This window comes from Triturus cristatus, chromosome 3_1, assembly GCF_964204655.1.
Source record: "Triturus cristatus chromosome 3_1, aTriCri1.1, whole genome shotgun sequence".
In the NCBI taxonomy this organism is placed as follows: Eukaryota; Metazoa; Chordata; class Amphibia; order Caudata; family Salamandridae; genus Triturus; species Triturus cristatus.
Genome location: NC_140583.1, coordinates 739,351,431 through 739,366,909, shown reverse-complemented (window position 1 = coordinate 739,366,909; position 15,479 = coordinate 739,351,431). Strand labels below are relative to the sequence as shown.

Sequence of the window (15,479 nt, the reverse complement as noted above, 5' to 3'; positions counted from 1 at the left end):
TTACGAATCCAATCGACATAAACAAAAAAACACTGAAAAGCAACAGCCAGATATATGTCCAAGGGGCAACCAAAAAATGTCTTTTAAACCAACTAGCAAAAACAGCAATGTTCGAAGGGGGAGTGGTGGGCAATGAATTAGTGTCAAAGGAGAAACTGGACTGGTCAAGCGCCGTAGATTGTAAAACGGGCAAGTGATCATTTGTAGGATAAGCATACTCAGTCTCGTTTGGCAGACCACCAGCCGGTGGTATTAACAGGGGATCAGTAACTGACTGCATCTCGATGGCAACATCAGACAAGGTGTTAGAAGCAGGAACCAACATTGAATTTCTTTGCATCGTCTGGCATGAAACTGCTGGAGTCAGACTAAGAAGTATCGGCCACTCGCTGACGTTTGACATTGTCAATAGAGATGTACCTGTTTTCTTTTCGACCAGGAAGTGGAGGTAAAATGACTGTTCTTGTACCCTGCACTCCAAGCACTGGAACCGGTGCACGGTAAGAGGGGCCGAACTCCTTCTTGTTCTCCACCTTCTCACGGACTAGGTCTCCAACTCGGGGTAGCCAGCCGACTACCGGAATCTGAACTTCAGCTTCAGATGTGGAGGGCAAGTGTTCCTTCGAAAGAGTGTCTCTGGCTTCTTGTAGGGTCTGCAAAACAGCACAGTGATCATCTACGTCAAAGGGTGCGGTCGACGCCGCCATGTCTAGACCATCAAGGTCTGGAACAAACATTCTGATTCCGAAGAGCATCATGTACGGGGTCCGCTCACCCAGAGACCTTCTAGGGAGATTATTAAGTGCACGTTGGACGTTATACAAATGGGCTAGCCAGTTCCGGCCTGTGCCTAAAACACGTGCTGTCAATGATTGCTTTAAGTCACGGTTCATTCGCTCCACCACACTATTACCCTCAGGTCGGTAGGGGGACGAAAATTTGACTTGGACCCCCAAATTTCTCATAGCCTCCTTGTAAGCCTTAGAGGCGAACGCAGGGCCCTGATCAGAATGGAAGGTAACACACGCAAAAGTTCCCACAAAGACACGCAAATCCCTGATGACAGTTCGCGAGTCAGCACTCCTTTGTGGCCATACCCAGAGAAAACGTGTGCACGAATCCACTGCAACCAAGATATACTTGTACGCAGTATCAGAAGAAAAAGGACCGCAGTGATCCAAATAAACACAACCAAATGGTTTATTAGATATGTACAACTGTGTCTGTGGTGGGCGCGCAACAGAGGAAGGTTTAATCTGCTGGCAAATGTCACAATCAAGTACATAAGCACGCGCCTGTTTATATAAACCAAACCACCAGTAACGTTGTTGTAACAGAGATATAGTAGCGGACACGCCGGCGTGGGCTGACGCCAACCCCTCGTGCGCTGCTAATATCAAAGCTGGTCTGCAGTCCGCGTTGGGAATAATTCTGTCACCAACGTCGTTAATCCTCACTAACGGGACGTTATCAGGACTTAAATAATAAAAATAACGAGAAGGAAAACCCTTCGGGTAATCACTTCCCTTCTCTGTAGCAGCAATAGCTGCCAAGATGTCATCATCAATCTTACTTTTGGATCTTGTAACTGCTGCCACTAAGTATGTAGCCACTGCGGTTTTTGCTGCCTCGTCAGCCAAGCTGTTACCGACAGCATGGACACCAAGTCGTTGGTGACCAAGAGTGTGAATAACATTCACGAGAGGGAGACGTTCTTTAAAGTCTGCCACTCGAACCCAAAGCAGTTTATGCTTAATTGTGCTACCTTTTGTATCTCGATAATCATTTTGAGACCAGAAGTGTAAGTTGTCATTGTAGGACTGGACACAATAAAAAGAGTCACTAACTATAAGAGTCGTGACTCGGGGATCAGCAAACTCCAGTGCAAGCACCAGAGCCCGAAGCTCCGCCAATTGCGCGGTACAATCACCCAATGACTGCGTATGCACTGCATCAGATCGGAATTCACCATTTACGAATGTACCTACGACAATTGCGCAAGCCGCAGAATAAGCGTGCTTTGATCCAATCGCGGGCTGCGCCGAGCCGTCAGTGTATATGACACAATGGCATTCTTCGAGCGGGCGCAAAGACAGAGGAGCCGGATGAACGAATTCATACTGCAAGTACTCTTGAGTCTGTAATGAGGCGTCAAAGATATAAGTGACATCTGGCGACGTCAGAGTTGTGGCCCATTGTATCCACCGTGGATGCAAAGCTTTAGAATTAGGTACACTTGCTTTAGTCACTGCCTCCAGGGCAGGATACGGTGTTACAACCAGAATCTGTTTCCCATGCGACAGTGCGCGTTCCTTAAGGATCGCCATCTGCACAGCAGTCAGAACTTTCTCGACTGTGGAAAAACGTAATTCAGCAGAGGTGTACAAGTGTGATTTGTACGCAATGGGGACAGTATCGCCCTCATTAAACGTCAAATACGTGAAACCCACGGCGCCTGGTACTATTCTTATTACCAGGTTAGTGCGGTTATCACGCGTCAGCAAGTATTGTGAAGCAAGAAGATCAGCCTGTAAAGACTGTAAAATAGCAGAGTGTTCTAGCTGCCAGCTAGACTTCAAAAAAGAAGGTTGTACCAAGGCGTATAACGGCTTGATACGCTGGGCATAATCAGGAATATACGTACGTCCGAAATTCAGAAAGCCCAGCAGAGATTGTAATTTTTTCAGCGTTGTCGGAGCACGCAAGCATGCGCATTTCTCCAGAAAGTGGGGAGCAAGTCCCTTACCTTCATTGTTGAGCTCGTAGCCCAAAAACAACACAGTATATTCCGCGATGTGAGACTTTGCAAAATTGAATTTGTAGCCATAGTCAGCAAAACTCACTATAATATTGTCGACTCGAGACAGATGTGGCATCAGCTCATCATCCGTTAGGTAGATATCGTCAACATAGGAGTATGTGTCGGGGTCTATTCTTTCTAAGAGAGAAACCACGCGAGCGGAAAAGACGCCAGGGCTATTTTTGTAGCCCATGGCCAATCTCGTAAACTGTTTTTGTTTGCCGCCCGAAGTAAACGCCGTCCACTGGCTACTCAGTGTGGACAGGTTGTGGCTAAAAAAGCCATTGGAAATGTCAAGTGTCGTTTTAAATCTTTTACGCACGAGACTGTCGACAAGAGCCGAGCTGTGTGTATTCTGTACCGCGCAGGTCCGGCAATGGGAGTTTAGGTGCCGGTAATCCAAAACTAAACGGTACGAGCCGTCAGGCTTCGTTACAGTGAATAAAGGGTTATTCATAGGGGACACACAAGTTTCAATAACACCCTGATATTCCAATTGTTCAAGGATCGCCGCGACGTGTGGCCTAGCTTCACGACGCATGGGATATTGGGGTTGAGGCTGGGGCATAGACCGCAATGGAATCTCATGGCAGGGGGACAACCGGTCCCATCCCACCTGAGTACGATACACCGCCGGCGCAAGCGCCAGCGCCCACTCCCCAGCGTACACTTCAGCCTGGTCCTTAGGCACTGTGTGCGCAAAGGACGGGAGGATTACCTCCTCCCCTCTAGGAGCTTCTAAAATGAAAGCTGGGGGCCAATCTGCCTCCGCTAGGAGGATATCATAGGTGGTAGTCAGATTATCCCAAAAAATCCCCTTAATTGTACGTTGTATGTCACCCTCTATTAGTAAGACTATTTCATAAAGTCTGTCAGGGGGAGCCACTCTGGTGTCAGCTGTTTCAACAGTAACCATTATATCAGTTGCTGTCGCCGCCAGAAATGGACGCAGAGCTTGACGGACTATGGTAATTTCCGCCGCGCTGTCCAGTAGCGTCAGCGCCCATGTCCGGTTCCGAAGCTGTGTCCGCACTATCTGAGGCATACCTCGCCGTCAGAGCAGCTACTTTCTTCTTCTGAAACGGGGGTCTTTGTCGTGCTATTTCGTCCTGCTTGCCTTTACCCTCAGTCTGTCGGGGCTGTTCACGTGTTTGTGGAGCACCCCGACCTTTGCCACCGCCTCCGCCACCGGATTGTGAAGCCGATGTTTCCTGTGAAGAACGAGGAGAACGTTGTTCAGAAACCTGAAATCTATCAGGAGACTTAATAGTAGCACGATCACGTAGATCATAAGTGCGTTTACTACTTGACTGAATGGTAGAGGCAGGCCGAGAGCCCTGTTTCTGCTGCTGCTTTCCCTGTTGTTTCGACCGCCAATTCTGTTTCTAAAAGATTGGTCGGTCATCCTTACCAGAGGCTTCCGCCTTACCCAGCTGCTTATTATCGGGAATTTTGACCACAGGCTTAACTCCTAAAGAGCTACGACCCAAATCTCTGTATGCACACGAGATTATTTTCGCAAATTCCCGCGGCTTATCCTCTTCAGCAACTTTCTTCAGTTCATTACGAACTTGGAACTGCAACGCATCACCCTTAAGGTTACCCATTATCATGGTAGCCACCAGGTCAAACTGTCCGAGGAGCCGCATTCCTAATTCTATCGCAGACTCCGCACCGTGGTTCTCTTGAACACGTTTAATAACGGAGGGCAGCATCATCATAGACGGAGTGCCAAAGCACTGCGCGTACGTCGCTGCAAAGATCTTGCCCCAGTTTACACAATCATCCACGTCGGGGACCAAGTCTTTAGGCAAACTAATGGTAAGGATCCTGTGTTTCTCCACAGGAGATGTATTCGGGTATACTGCTTCTATTTGGTCAAATTTTTCAGCAAGCCAAAAGGGGAAATCATCCCTAGTTTGGGGGCGCTTGCCCATAACAGAATTAACCATAACAGGACTAATGACTACCGCGTGGTGGTCAGTAGGCTGTCCCGCAACAGCAGGTGCCCCTGCCTGCATATTGCGCGATACGTACTGCACTAACGCCCTATATACCGTAATAAGGGCAGTGTGCAGTACACGCAACTCAGCCACCGTCACTGTGAGGTAACGGGGATGAGGCGTAAATCCGGCTAGTACCGGCCAAGTGGCCCCTGCAATTGATAAAGGGCCCATTCTCGGCGGTATAACCACATGGGGAAGGGCGCCATTAAACCAAATAAGATGCTGCCAAGCAGATATTGGTATTTCTTGTGTCCTATACGGTACATAGTTCGCTGGCACGGCAGTGGCGGTGTAAGAATGAAAGGTATTATCATCCTCACTTACCGCCGGAATCGTCACCCAAGAGTAGAACAACTCATACGGATGAGCCGCATCGGCTCCAACCACAAAGATGACGTTCATACCAGTGTCCGGCACCCCATACTGCGTCAAATGACGTTTCAGAGCTGCGCGGCTATGCGCCGCAATTTCTACTGCCATAAGGGCAAGCTACACTTAAAATAATCAGTAGCACAAGGGTTCAATAACCTTTTTAATGATCAAGCTTGAAGGAACCTATATCAAAAGAGCTAGGTAGGTATTAAATCCGTCAGTCTTGTTATCCGGAAACAAGAATGAGGGTGTCGTGGACTAATATAAGCACTACTAAGGCGTTTCAACTCATAGACCAAACGTTAGGTGCGCCATGTTGCAGGGATTCTGCTTATACACAGAACTATGCGAAGAACCCCAGGACCTCAGTGAATTGTGGTGTACCAGAAACTCACCTCAGAACCCAGAACCCAGTATCCGGCTAGCATAAGTGTCCCATTCGTTATCCGAGATTTAGCTCGGCGGTCCCAATGAAAAGACAACCCAGAACAAGCGACTCAGTGTACTCTCAGGAATGGTGGGAATCGGAAATACCTGTTCGTATATTATTCTCACATCAGTCCACAACAAGAATCAACAGAGACACGGTGTAAATAAAAAGAGTTTATTTTTATAGACCACGTGTCCTAAGATGCAGTACTTTGGCTAATACAAGCAGACAAATGATTAAAATCAAAACCATCAGCATCGTTACAATACCATAGAATATAAAAGGGGTGATCATGTTATAATGACAGTGGATACTACCACCTTCCCTTTTCTAAGAAGCTAATATTATTATTAGTCTAATAGAAGGTCTCTTAGGCTTGAATAGGGGACCCCATACCTCAAAGATCAGCTTAGTGAAATCACATCACAGGAGCATCAGGAGTCTTCTCGCAGGAAGGCTCGTCTTCAGTCTGAATATTAATTATGATGTCTGCAATATTAAAAGCACCAACTTTCAGGTATTTGCAGCTGCCCGTGTGTTATGACTAAATAGTGGGTCGATCAACCTAGAGTGGAAAACATGCATTGTGTAACAACCCAGACTGTTTGTCACATCATGTACAGACCAAGGTTGCTGCGCAGAGCTCGGGATGGTAACAACAGATTGCTCTCGTGTGAGGCAAGGCTCGAGTCAGCAGTTTGTTTAAAGAATAACATGTAAACGCAGTGTCGTGCGCAAAAGCAGCAAGATGGCTTTCTAACATCTAACGTGGTTATGCTAACTTAACAATGTATGTACGTATTAAGGGAGTCCTTACTACACAGGAGCTTAACTGTCTCCCAAGGGATTTTGAAACTCACTGACTTACATTGCGATTTTGGACTTTATTGGCAACCTTTTGGATTGATATTGGCACGTATTGGCAACCCTTTTGGATTGGTTATAACTTTGCTCTTGGATTTCACTGACATATTTTGGACACAAGACCTCTTAGCAGAATTGACGCTTTAGGAGGTTGTGATATCTGAACGTACTCGATACCCTACGCCCTAGGGAAGTCATAGGGGCGACATCCCTAAGCGACGAAATGTGTTGGCTAAAAGGAGTGGATAGAATAAAAACACCAAAGAAGATACAGAGTCTATATCATTGTTTTTTACATTACTCCAGTTCACTATACTATGATTTGACTTGAATTGCTTGTGCTTCGAACAGTGTAAATCGATGAGCATGCAGGTGATGTGAAGTGAAGTGTGTGTGGAGGGTGGCTTAAGGAGGATGCTGTTGAGAGAAAGAAAAGGAACATGAACATGAACAATAAAATGATGGTCAAGGTCAGTGTTCTTAGTCTCTTCCCATATGATGTATGTTATCTTACCAGAACAAATGTGCTCCTGCCTAGAGGATCTAATCAAAATATTATAATAATGTATTTTGCCATAACACACAAAATAAACCCTATGCTGCCTCCCAGGCTGGTGACACCAGTCACCAAAAAGGCATTGGACTAGTAGTATCAATTTTATGGAAGGCCTGCAGGGACTAATGAACCTTTCCCTTTACTAGTTCAATCACTCTCTTTTGAAAAAAAAGTAGGATTATGAAGATGGCATCATCGATTGTTACCTGCTCTTTCTAACTAAAAACATGCATTTAAAAAGACAGATAAGCATGTATTCACAGAAAATAGCCTTGCTCTGTCATGGGATGTATATACGTGTTTGGTAATTTTGAAGGGTTATTTATCAGTTAGAACACATCTGAACTTCTGGTACTGATTACGTTCACTATCGTGATCTGAGCAGTAGGATTTGTTCAATAATGCTGAAATTCATTGAACCTACAGTAGGTAAATGGATTAAAAGTTCACTTTCTGCAGTTGCCCATATATTGTTTATCAAAATAATGTTGCTGTTTAAACCATTGCTCAGCTTTAAGAAAGTTCCAATTATAATTCAATTCCAATTCCAATTGGAGAGGGTGTGGCACAGCAGTCAGAGCTACCAAATCGGGAGCTGAAGATCCGGATTCGAGTTTCAGCATCAGCTCAACATCCTGTGATTCTGGGCAAATCCCTTACTCTTCCCGTGCCCATGGACATTGCCTGGATACCCTCATGGGTGATAAGCTGTGCTATATAAATCTACATTTGCTCTTGAATGTCTTGAGAATATGTGTATTGGTGAGATATTGCAACAGGTTCCTAGTTCAACAGATTCGTTTAATTCATTGCACAGGATGGTGGGGAAAAAGGACAGTTGATGATTCTAAATATCCAAGGAATCAATGGCCAGATGTAGGTAACTTCTATTTAGCGAGTCCTTAATAGCGATTATTACCGAATCGCTATTAAGGACTCGCTAAATGGAATGTAGGTAGGAATCGCTAAAATATTAGCGATTCCTTAACATTCCTTAATAACGAATCGGTAATTCCGATTCGTTATTAAGGAATACCTAGCCATTCATTCCTATGGGCTAGGAGGCCCATAGGAATGAATGGGAAGAGATTCACTATTAGCAATTCGGTATTACCGAATCGTTAAGGGTTCAAGGGTGTCAGGGTGTCCAAAGGACACTCTGTTGCATCCCTGAAATGTGCATGTGTGCACATGTGGCGCACAGACAAGCCCTAAGGGCATGGATGTGTGCCACATGAAAAAAAACAATAAAGTGCTTTTTGTAAGAAAATCGCTACTTACCACCGACTTGAAGTTGGTGGTAAATAGCAATTCCTTAAGGCTGAGGTGCACTGTTTTCAGTGCTAAGTACATTGCATTTAAGGAATCAGTATTTCCGATTCCTTAAATGCAAGAGCAAAATAAGGAATCGCTATTTTGCGATTCCTTATTTTGCATGTAGGTTTAAAGTCACCTACATCGCACATGGCTAAATACCAGTCGGTAATGCAGAAATTTAACGAATTTCGGCGTTACCGACCGGTATTTAGCCACCTACATCTGGCCCATAGACTTTCCAAATCTGTTGAGAATATCAACAAAAATAAATTACTTGATTTCAAATCAGTATACTATTATCATGATCAATGAGACAGGATCCCTTTGCTACAGCATAACTGATACATACATGAGAACACACACTGTTGGAACAACAATGGAACATAGCCTGAAAGCAAAACATAGATATATTCCTGAAGCACAGCCATAATTGAGTTATTTAAAATTCCTCCATTAAGTATACCATGTTACCAGAACATTCCATAGGAGAAATGGTGACTTCTGTTATTGATGTTCTGGTTTCCAAGAGACAGACTCTATGTTCGATAAATGTAATTGGACTAACCTATTCAATGGTTCTGGCAGGCAGTATACAAAGCAGAATTGTAATAGCCAATAAAGAGATACCATAATTGCATGGTAGAAAAGTATTATGGGGTTCCATTAATACATCAAACCTCAGACAAAGATCTCAATGTTTAGGCTTGCTGATCAATAGAAAGAATGCTGCTAAATTCAGCATTAATATTCTTACACCTCTAAGTAAATAATGGGCTGCAGACCCAATAGGCTGTAATTAACTTGAAGCAATCTACCATAACTAAATTTACACCCCTCCTGACCATGAGAAACAGTGGTTTTACACCCACCCCCCTTGCGCCTCGGAAGCTGCAGTTTCTTTCCCAGCTACTGCTGTGTGTCCCCGACAGTTGCCAGTATGCACACAACAAGAGCTGTGAAAGGAGGCTGAAGTCAGCCCTTGATTCCACCTTGGCTCTGACAAACTGATCGTCTTCATTCACAGAGCTGAGGGAAACCCGGGAATTGAGAAGAACCCCAGAGCCCCCACAACTTCACCCCACCTCATCTTCAGTGACACAGTGAGCTATGGGAGATGGAAGAGAGTGAGTCTCTTCCCCTGTGGAGAGGCAGGGGACATGGCTTTGTACTCAGTTGCCACAGTATCCAAGTGAAGTGATCAATTGATACTGCTGATGCTGTGTAGTTTTCTTATGCCAAGGCAACGTTGCTACGTATGAGGAAAACTGCGCTGATGGGATTAGTAGGCCACTGCTTCATGGTTTGAATTGACTTTTTTTCTACTAACGGGGCTGGATCAAATGTCTGCTTCCTGGAATGGCTCCAGCTCTAGCCTGTTCTTCGGATTAGTCCACCTGGTTAATTCACTTGTCATTTAAATTGGTTGGATGCATGTTTCCTGTGGGTTACATGCAATGTTGAATACATTAATCCACTTTCTAGGTTATGGGTTTGGGGATTGAATCATCTTTCTCCTACTTACTGAGTGTGGCCCGTCTATTTTATACTCCATGAACCAGATCATGTATTCGTCTATGTGTTAGACCCGCATTGACTCCGTCAAACTTATAATCTATGATGTTGACCCAATTTACACCTATTTTTTGTGATGTATGAAAAGTTTTACTCTGTGTGTTGTATACGTGGCTCTCCTATGCTGTATACTATATCGTTTTTGTCTGCTTCATTGTCTGTCTCCATTATACTGCCATCTTTTCTTTTACTCCTGGGAAATACATCTGAGCGCTCCCAGGGCTTTTCGTGTTACAGCTTCTTTGATGACCATTTTATCTCTTGCTGCTCTCAATATTTGACTCTCCGGAACAGAAATTCTAATCTCCTCCTTTATTCCCATTTCTCTCCTTACCAACTCTTGCGATCAATATTTTCTTTTACAGCATAAGTGATGACGCAGAAGCAGATGTGGCGGTAAATGAACTCCATGCCCAGTCAGGCCTAATGGCCTACAACCAGGAACCATTTAGCAGGTGCGAACTGGAGATAGTGATGGGAACACACAATCGATCTGTAATCACCTGTACTTGTCTGTTCGATAGTCGAGGCTTCAAATTCATTCAGTGGTGGCAGCGTTGTGCTTGCATTACTCTTCTCGATAGGCACACGCCTGAGAACTGATGAGCCTGGTGTACGTTGCTCTGTGTTGGAATGTAAGGGGGAATGTAAATATGAGGAAAATAAAATACGTAGTACAAAACACAATATCAAACAGAGCCATCATGTTATGAGACAATATGCAATCAGGATAGCCTGAACGGGCAGGTCAGATTATAGAGAAGCTCTTTCCATCAAAATACTTGGCCAGACAAAATGCAAGGCTGTGCTCTTTTTGGATACCAGCTCACAATATGGAATGATTCAACACGTATCAGGAAGGGAACTATGGGGCAGATATACAAGAAAGTGCCGCAGCGCAGCAACGCAAGCCCTTTGGCTGTGCCACGCTGCGGTTCTTTCAGAGCACAGGAATGCAAATTATTTACAATAATAGGTTGCATTCCTGTGCTCCCCTCTGCGCTGTCGCATAGACAGCTGCCATGCGCTGGCGCAGACACCCTTGCACCATAGTGCAAGGATGCCTGCGTCATGGGGAGATTGTTTTTGTGCAGCAAGGGGCACCTTCCTGCACGAAAACAATCATTACAGGCATTTTCCTCTTTCAATGCATGCTGTAGAATGCAGCACACATTGAAAGAGGAAAGAAACTAGAAGAAATGAAAACATTTCTCCTCGTTGCGCCTCGCCACACCACTCCTAGGGTGGCGTAGCATACTGACGCATTTCCAGGTTTACGATTCCTCGTAAATCTGGAAATGTGTCCGGCCCCATGGGTGTTGCGTGGGAACACCCAGAGCAACACCCTTGGAAAGCCCCTTTCATGCCAAAGTGCTGTGTGTAAAGGGACCACATTTTCAAGGACAGCAAAAGCCACGCAGGGTGGCTTTTCCCGTCTTTGTAAATATGGGGCAGAGAAATGTGCTGCCAGTGTGTCACAAAAAGTGACGTACTGAGGCGCAAGATGCTTGTGAATCTGCCGATATGTTTTTTATGTAATATTTACTTTTTATGAGTTTTAAAGTGTGAAACATTGATTAAGCTACCCTTAAGCATTGTCTAATCAATTATATCTTGTCTTTAGAAATATAATAGCTGATTTTTGGCTCTGCCAATGCTTGTTACCTATATGCTTGTTGATATCTTCATCATCAGCAAGAAGAAAAACAAGCATTGATTTAGACAATCAGTCTCACTTTAGACTTGTGGTGTGGGAAGCAGGGCTCTGCAGTAGAACTGGTGAGCTTCCCGCAGGAGTCGGGGGAAGGGTCTTAGGAGAGAGGCAGGCCTTGTAGAAATGTTAATTATGCAAGAGTAGTTGGAGTAATTTCAGAAATTACAGATTCCTCTTGTAGTGCAAAATTACCAAAACTAAGCAAATAATGCCAGCTTGAGCAATTAAGAGTAATTTGGACCATAAGTCCTATTACAAGAGAACATGGACAATAAAAAAAGAGAGCGCGAATGACTGGTAGGTACTGCTGTTCATGTCTTGTAGCATGTAGTGCTATTTTATTAGCACAAAATGCATTCTCTGGCCCATTTTGGACATGAGAGTGCATTTTTCACTAATAAAACAGCACTAAATGTTGGATTACTCTTCTCACATAATTATGGATAATTACAAGTAATTTTGTGGCAATTATTAGTAATTACGCTAGAGTGAATTCCCCTAGTTATGCCCACCCATCAAGAAAACCCACCGGGCAATAACATATGAGCACATCCTTCAGATGTTCTCTTTAATAGTAAAGTCGGATTTTATGTTTAAATCATTTTATTGTAGCTATTACAGCTGATTAGTGATTACACATCAACAAGCCTTACGGAAAGCAGAGCCAGTAACTATAAGGAACTCTGTGGTGATTACACCAGACAGGTAAGCGTAAGAGCACATACTTTATTGACTGTTCATCTCCACAGCTTCCAGGAACTGACAACCTCCTGGGATTAAAACAATAGCATTCTATTCTCATGAGAGTGACATCATAAGCATAACAGAGTGGATGAACCGCATGCTAATGGAAAACTACTACAACATCTCCTCGCTTTCCATAAATACACAAAGGAAGAGAGAACAAGCAAAGGTAGAAGAAAATAAAGAAACAGAGGAGAAAAGAAATGGAGAATACACCAAGGAACGAGAAGAGACGAAGGGCAAAAAGAGTACAATCTGTGATAACAAAAAGTATGGATGATAGAATGAACAATACGTCCATTAATACACTCAAAACAAATGAGGTGTATAATAGGCCAACTATTAATACATTACAGAAGTAACATAGACTAAAGACAACAACCAGAAAAATCAAAGAGCAAAAAAGACACCCTAAGAATAGTGTGATAAAGAGTAAGCCATACGGTCAATAAATCCCAAACACGATAGGTCTGGCATAACTGTTTTATATATGAGTACAGAATCTAGCAATCCAGATGCATTGAAATGTTCATTTTGAATCAATCAGCAAGAAAAAAAGAAAAAAGAGAATGCTCTTTGATTTTTCTGGTTGTTGGATATCTATCAACACGTGTGCTGCTGTCTGTGCACTATTTCCCTCCCTCTTTTAGGTGAGGATCTATGGGAACCGTGGTTCAGCTTTATTTGTTTATTTGTCTATAATATTATGTACCATAAGGGGAGGGTCTTTAATCATGTTATACTTTGTCTTGTAGAGTATTTGGAGCAGCCTCCTATTCGGAATTATGTAGACGCGGATCCAAGTTATATTTATTATACACCTACAAGATCTTCTGTGTTCCTTGGTCTTCCCCACTGCAGTGCTCTTCCCTATTTAGTGCCCTGAGGAAGGTGATGGCTACTTGTTAGCCTAACACCGAAACGCGCGTCGGCACCATGCAAGACTGGAACCAGTGGGCTATACACCATTGCAATACCTGTTATATGTATTATAGCCCTATACATTTGCTCTGGATTTTCTGTCCTGGTTTTTTATACATAATTTTGTCGATATGAATTGTTTCATTTATTGAATGTGAGAATGTGGAGTGCATGATTGGTGTGATTGATGTAAATATATATGTGGTTGGATTTGTTTATTTTAGTGTTCAGAGCTCTCCTTGTGGGGTTAAGACAGATTGAGCATTCTACTATCTTATTAGTTGTGATAAAATCATCTATTTCACGTATTATTCATTTATGTTAGTTGTGTTTATGCCTTTTTGTGTTGGCTTGCTCTAGTATATTTATATATTTAAAAAAATGACATATAAAAAAATTTGATGTATAAAAGAAATGTTCGTTGAAAATTAATTGAAATTTATTATATCTTCAAATACATTTAGTATTTATTATATCCGTTCTGCTGATCAATTGGGTCCAATTTTGTATCCTCCCCCGATCTCACTCTAGCTGTGGTTATCATTTGGGGACGTATGTTCGCCCCTTTATTATTTAGACGACAGGTGACACATTCTTCCCTTTTTCCGGAGGGTTGAATTTCTCTTGCCTTTGTTCACGAGAATCCCTGTCTATATATATTTTCCTTGGGGCCCTTTTGATCTTGGTCTGTACAAGGAGCTGTCCAAAACATAATTAAAATTCCCAGCCCATACCACCGGGGTCCCCAAATAGGGCAGCAGAAGGGTCTCCACAAGCAGATATACAGCACCATCATCAACATTTGGGGCATAAACATTCAGGAGACGATTTCCCTACCATCAAGCTCCACATGGACCAGGACAAACCTCCCCTCCACATTAGCCTTGCTGCTAAGGATTCTGAAAGGCACCTGAGGGGCCACCCAAACAACCACTCCCTGAGCATATGAGGAGTAAGTCATAGAAAACATCTGACCTCTCCATTTTTTATGAAGCTTGGAATCCTCTGAATCAGTTAAGTGCATTTCCTGCAGCATAGCTATATGAATGATGTTGTTTCTACGAAGGTAAGTGTGTGCTCTGTATCTCTTTACAAAGGAGTTAAGGCCCTATACATTCCATGTTACAATTTTAAACTGAGCCATCTAGCAATCAGTAGTTCTGCATCTTCATGTCACAAAAGCCCCGCCAATGCTGCCAATGAAAACATCCCTTAGGACAACACATCACCACCACCCTCGGGTAAACACCACAATACTAATCGTGTCTCCCCAATGATGTGTCCTACCCCCAACTGTAAACTAATACCTAAAAGAAAACAGGTCATTATCAGTCTCTAACCACAGAAAGTCAATTCACAGACTGAATAACCAGCAACTCACACCCCTAAAGATCATACAGCAGGCAACCAACAAATTGTGACTGTGCAGAGTAGAGGAAGAGCCACAGAGCAGCACCAGAGGCACGTGGCTCGAGTCCACCCTCCCCCTCAGCCAATCAAGCATGCAACATGCAGTCAAGTCTCACTCACGCGAAGTCACAGTAGAAGGAAAGGGGAAGAAGAGGAAGGGGTGATGATAGGTGAGGAGGGGGCAGTCCGCCTATGCAGCCGCTCCGTGCCCCTCCAGCAGCAATGTGTGAGCCACTGAGCGCTCCCACTACACACACTCTGCACACACTCTCACATCATTCAGCATCCTGCACTCCAGACAAGCCGGGGAGCCACTGGTGTGCCATGCAAGACAGTGCAGATGTGTTGTAATGTGCCTCTTGAAGTTAGAATAGGCTTACTGTTTATTGTATTTGATCGGTAGGCAACGGAACTTTAATTAGAAGTTGGCCTCTGATGTAGCGATTGAAATGGTGGGAGAGATCCTCCTGTACCAGGCAGACTGGACTAATGTTACATCCAAGGTGCCCAGATGATTGCTCCTTGTTGATAGCTAGGAAAGTAGACAGTCTATCTGCTGCCTGAGAACACTGCCTTTAGATTGGTTCTTTTGGTGGTAACTGATATGGAGAAGCCTCCTAAAATTTTGTATCATGCTTCAATTCTGTGTATTTTAAAATAGTGGGGCAGACCCTATCCGGACTTTGCTGAGAGAATACTTCTTTTCAACTCTGCTGATTTCCCATGCCCGGAGTGTTGAGCTTCATGCATGAGTACTTACTCTTGAACCTTAA

At 43.7% G+C, this 15,479-nt stretch overlaps 1 protein-coding gene across 1 annotated transcript in view; it reads right to left on the bottom strand.

Annotated features, from left to right (window-relative positions):
• The window catches only part of LOC146860897 (uncharacterized), a 1,545,865-nt gene that overhangs the window by 36,332 nt on the left and 1,494,054 nt on the right, over positions 1–15,479 (bottom strand). The window contains exon 39 of the mRNA XM_085646178.1: positions 10,421–10,540. Coding sequence (XP_085502304.1) covers positions 10,421–10,540 — 120 coding nt within the window. The remainder of the gene's footprint in view (positions 1–10,420; positions 10,541–15,479) is intronic.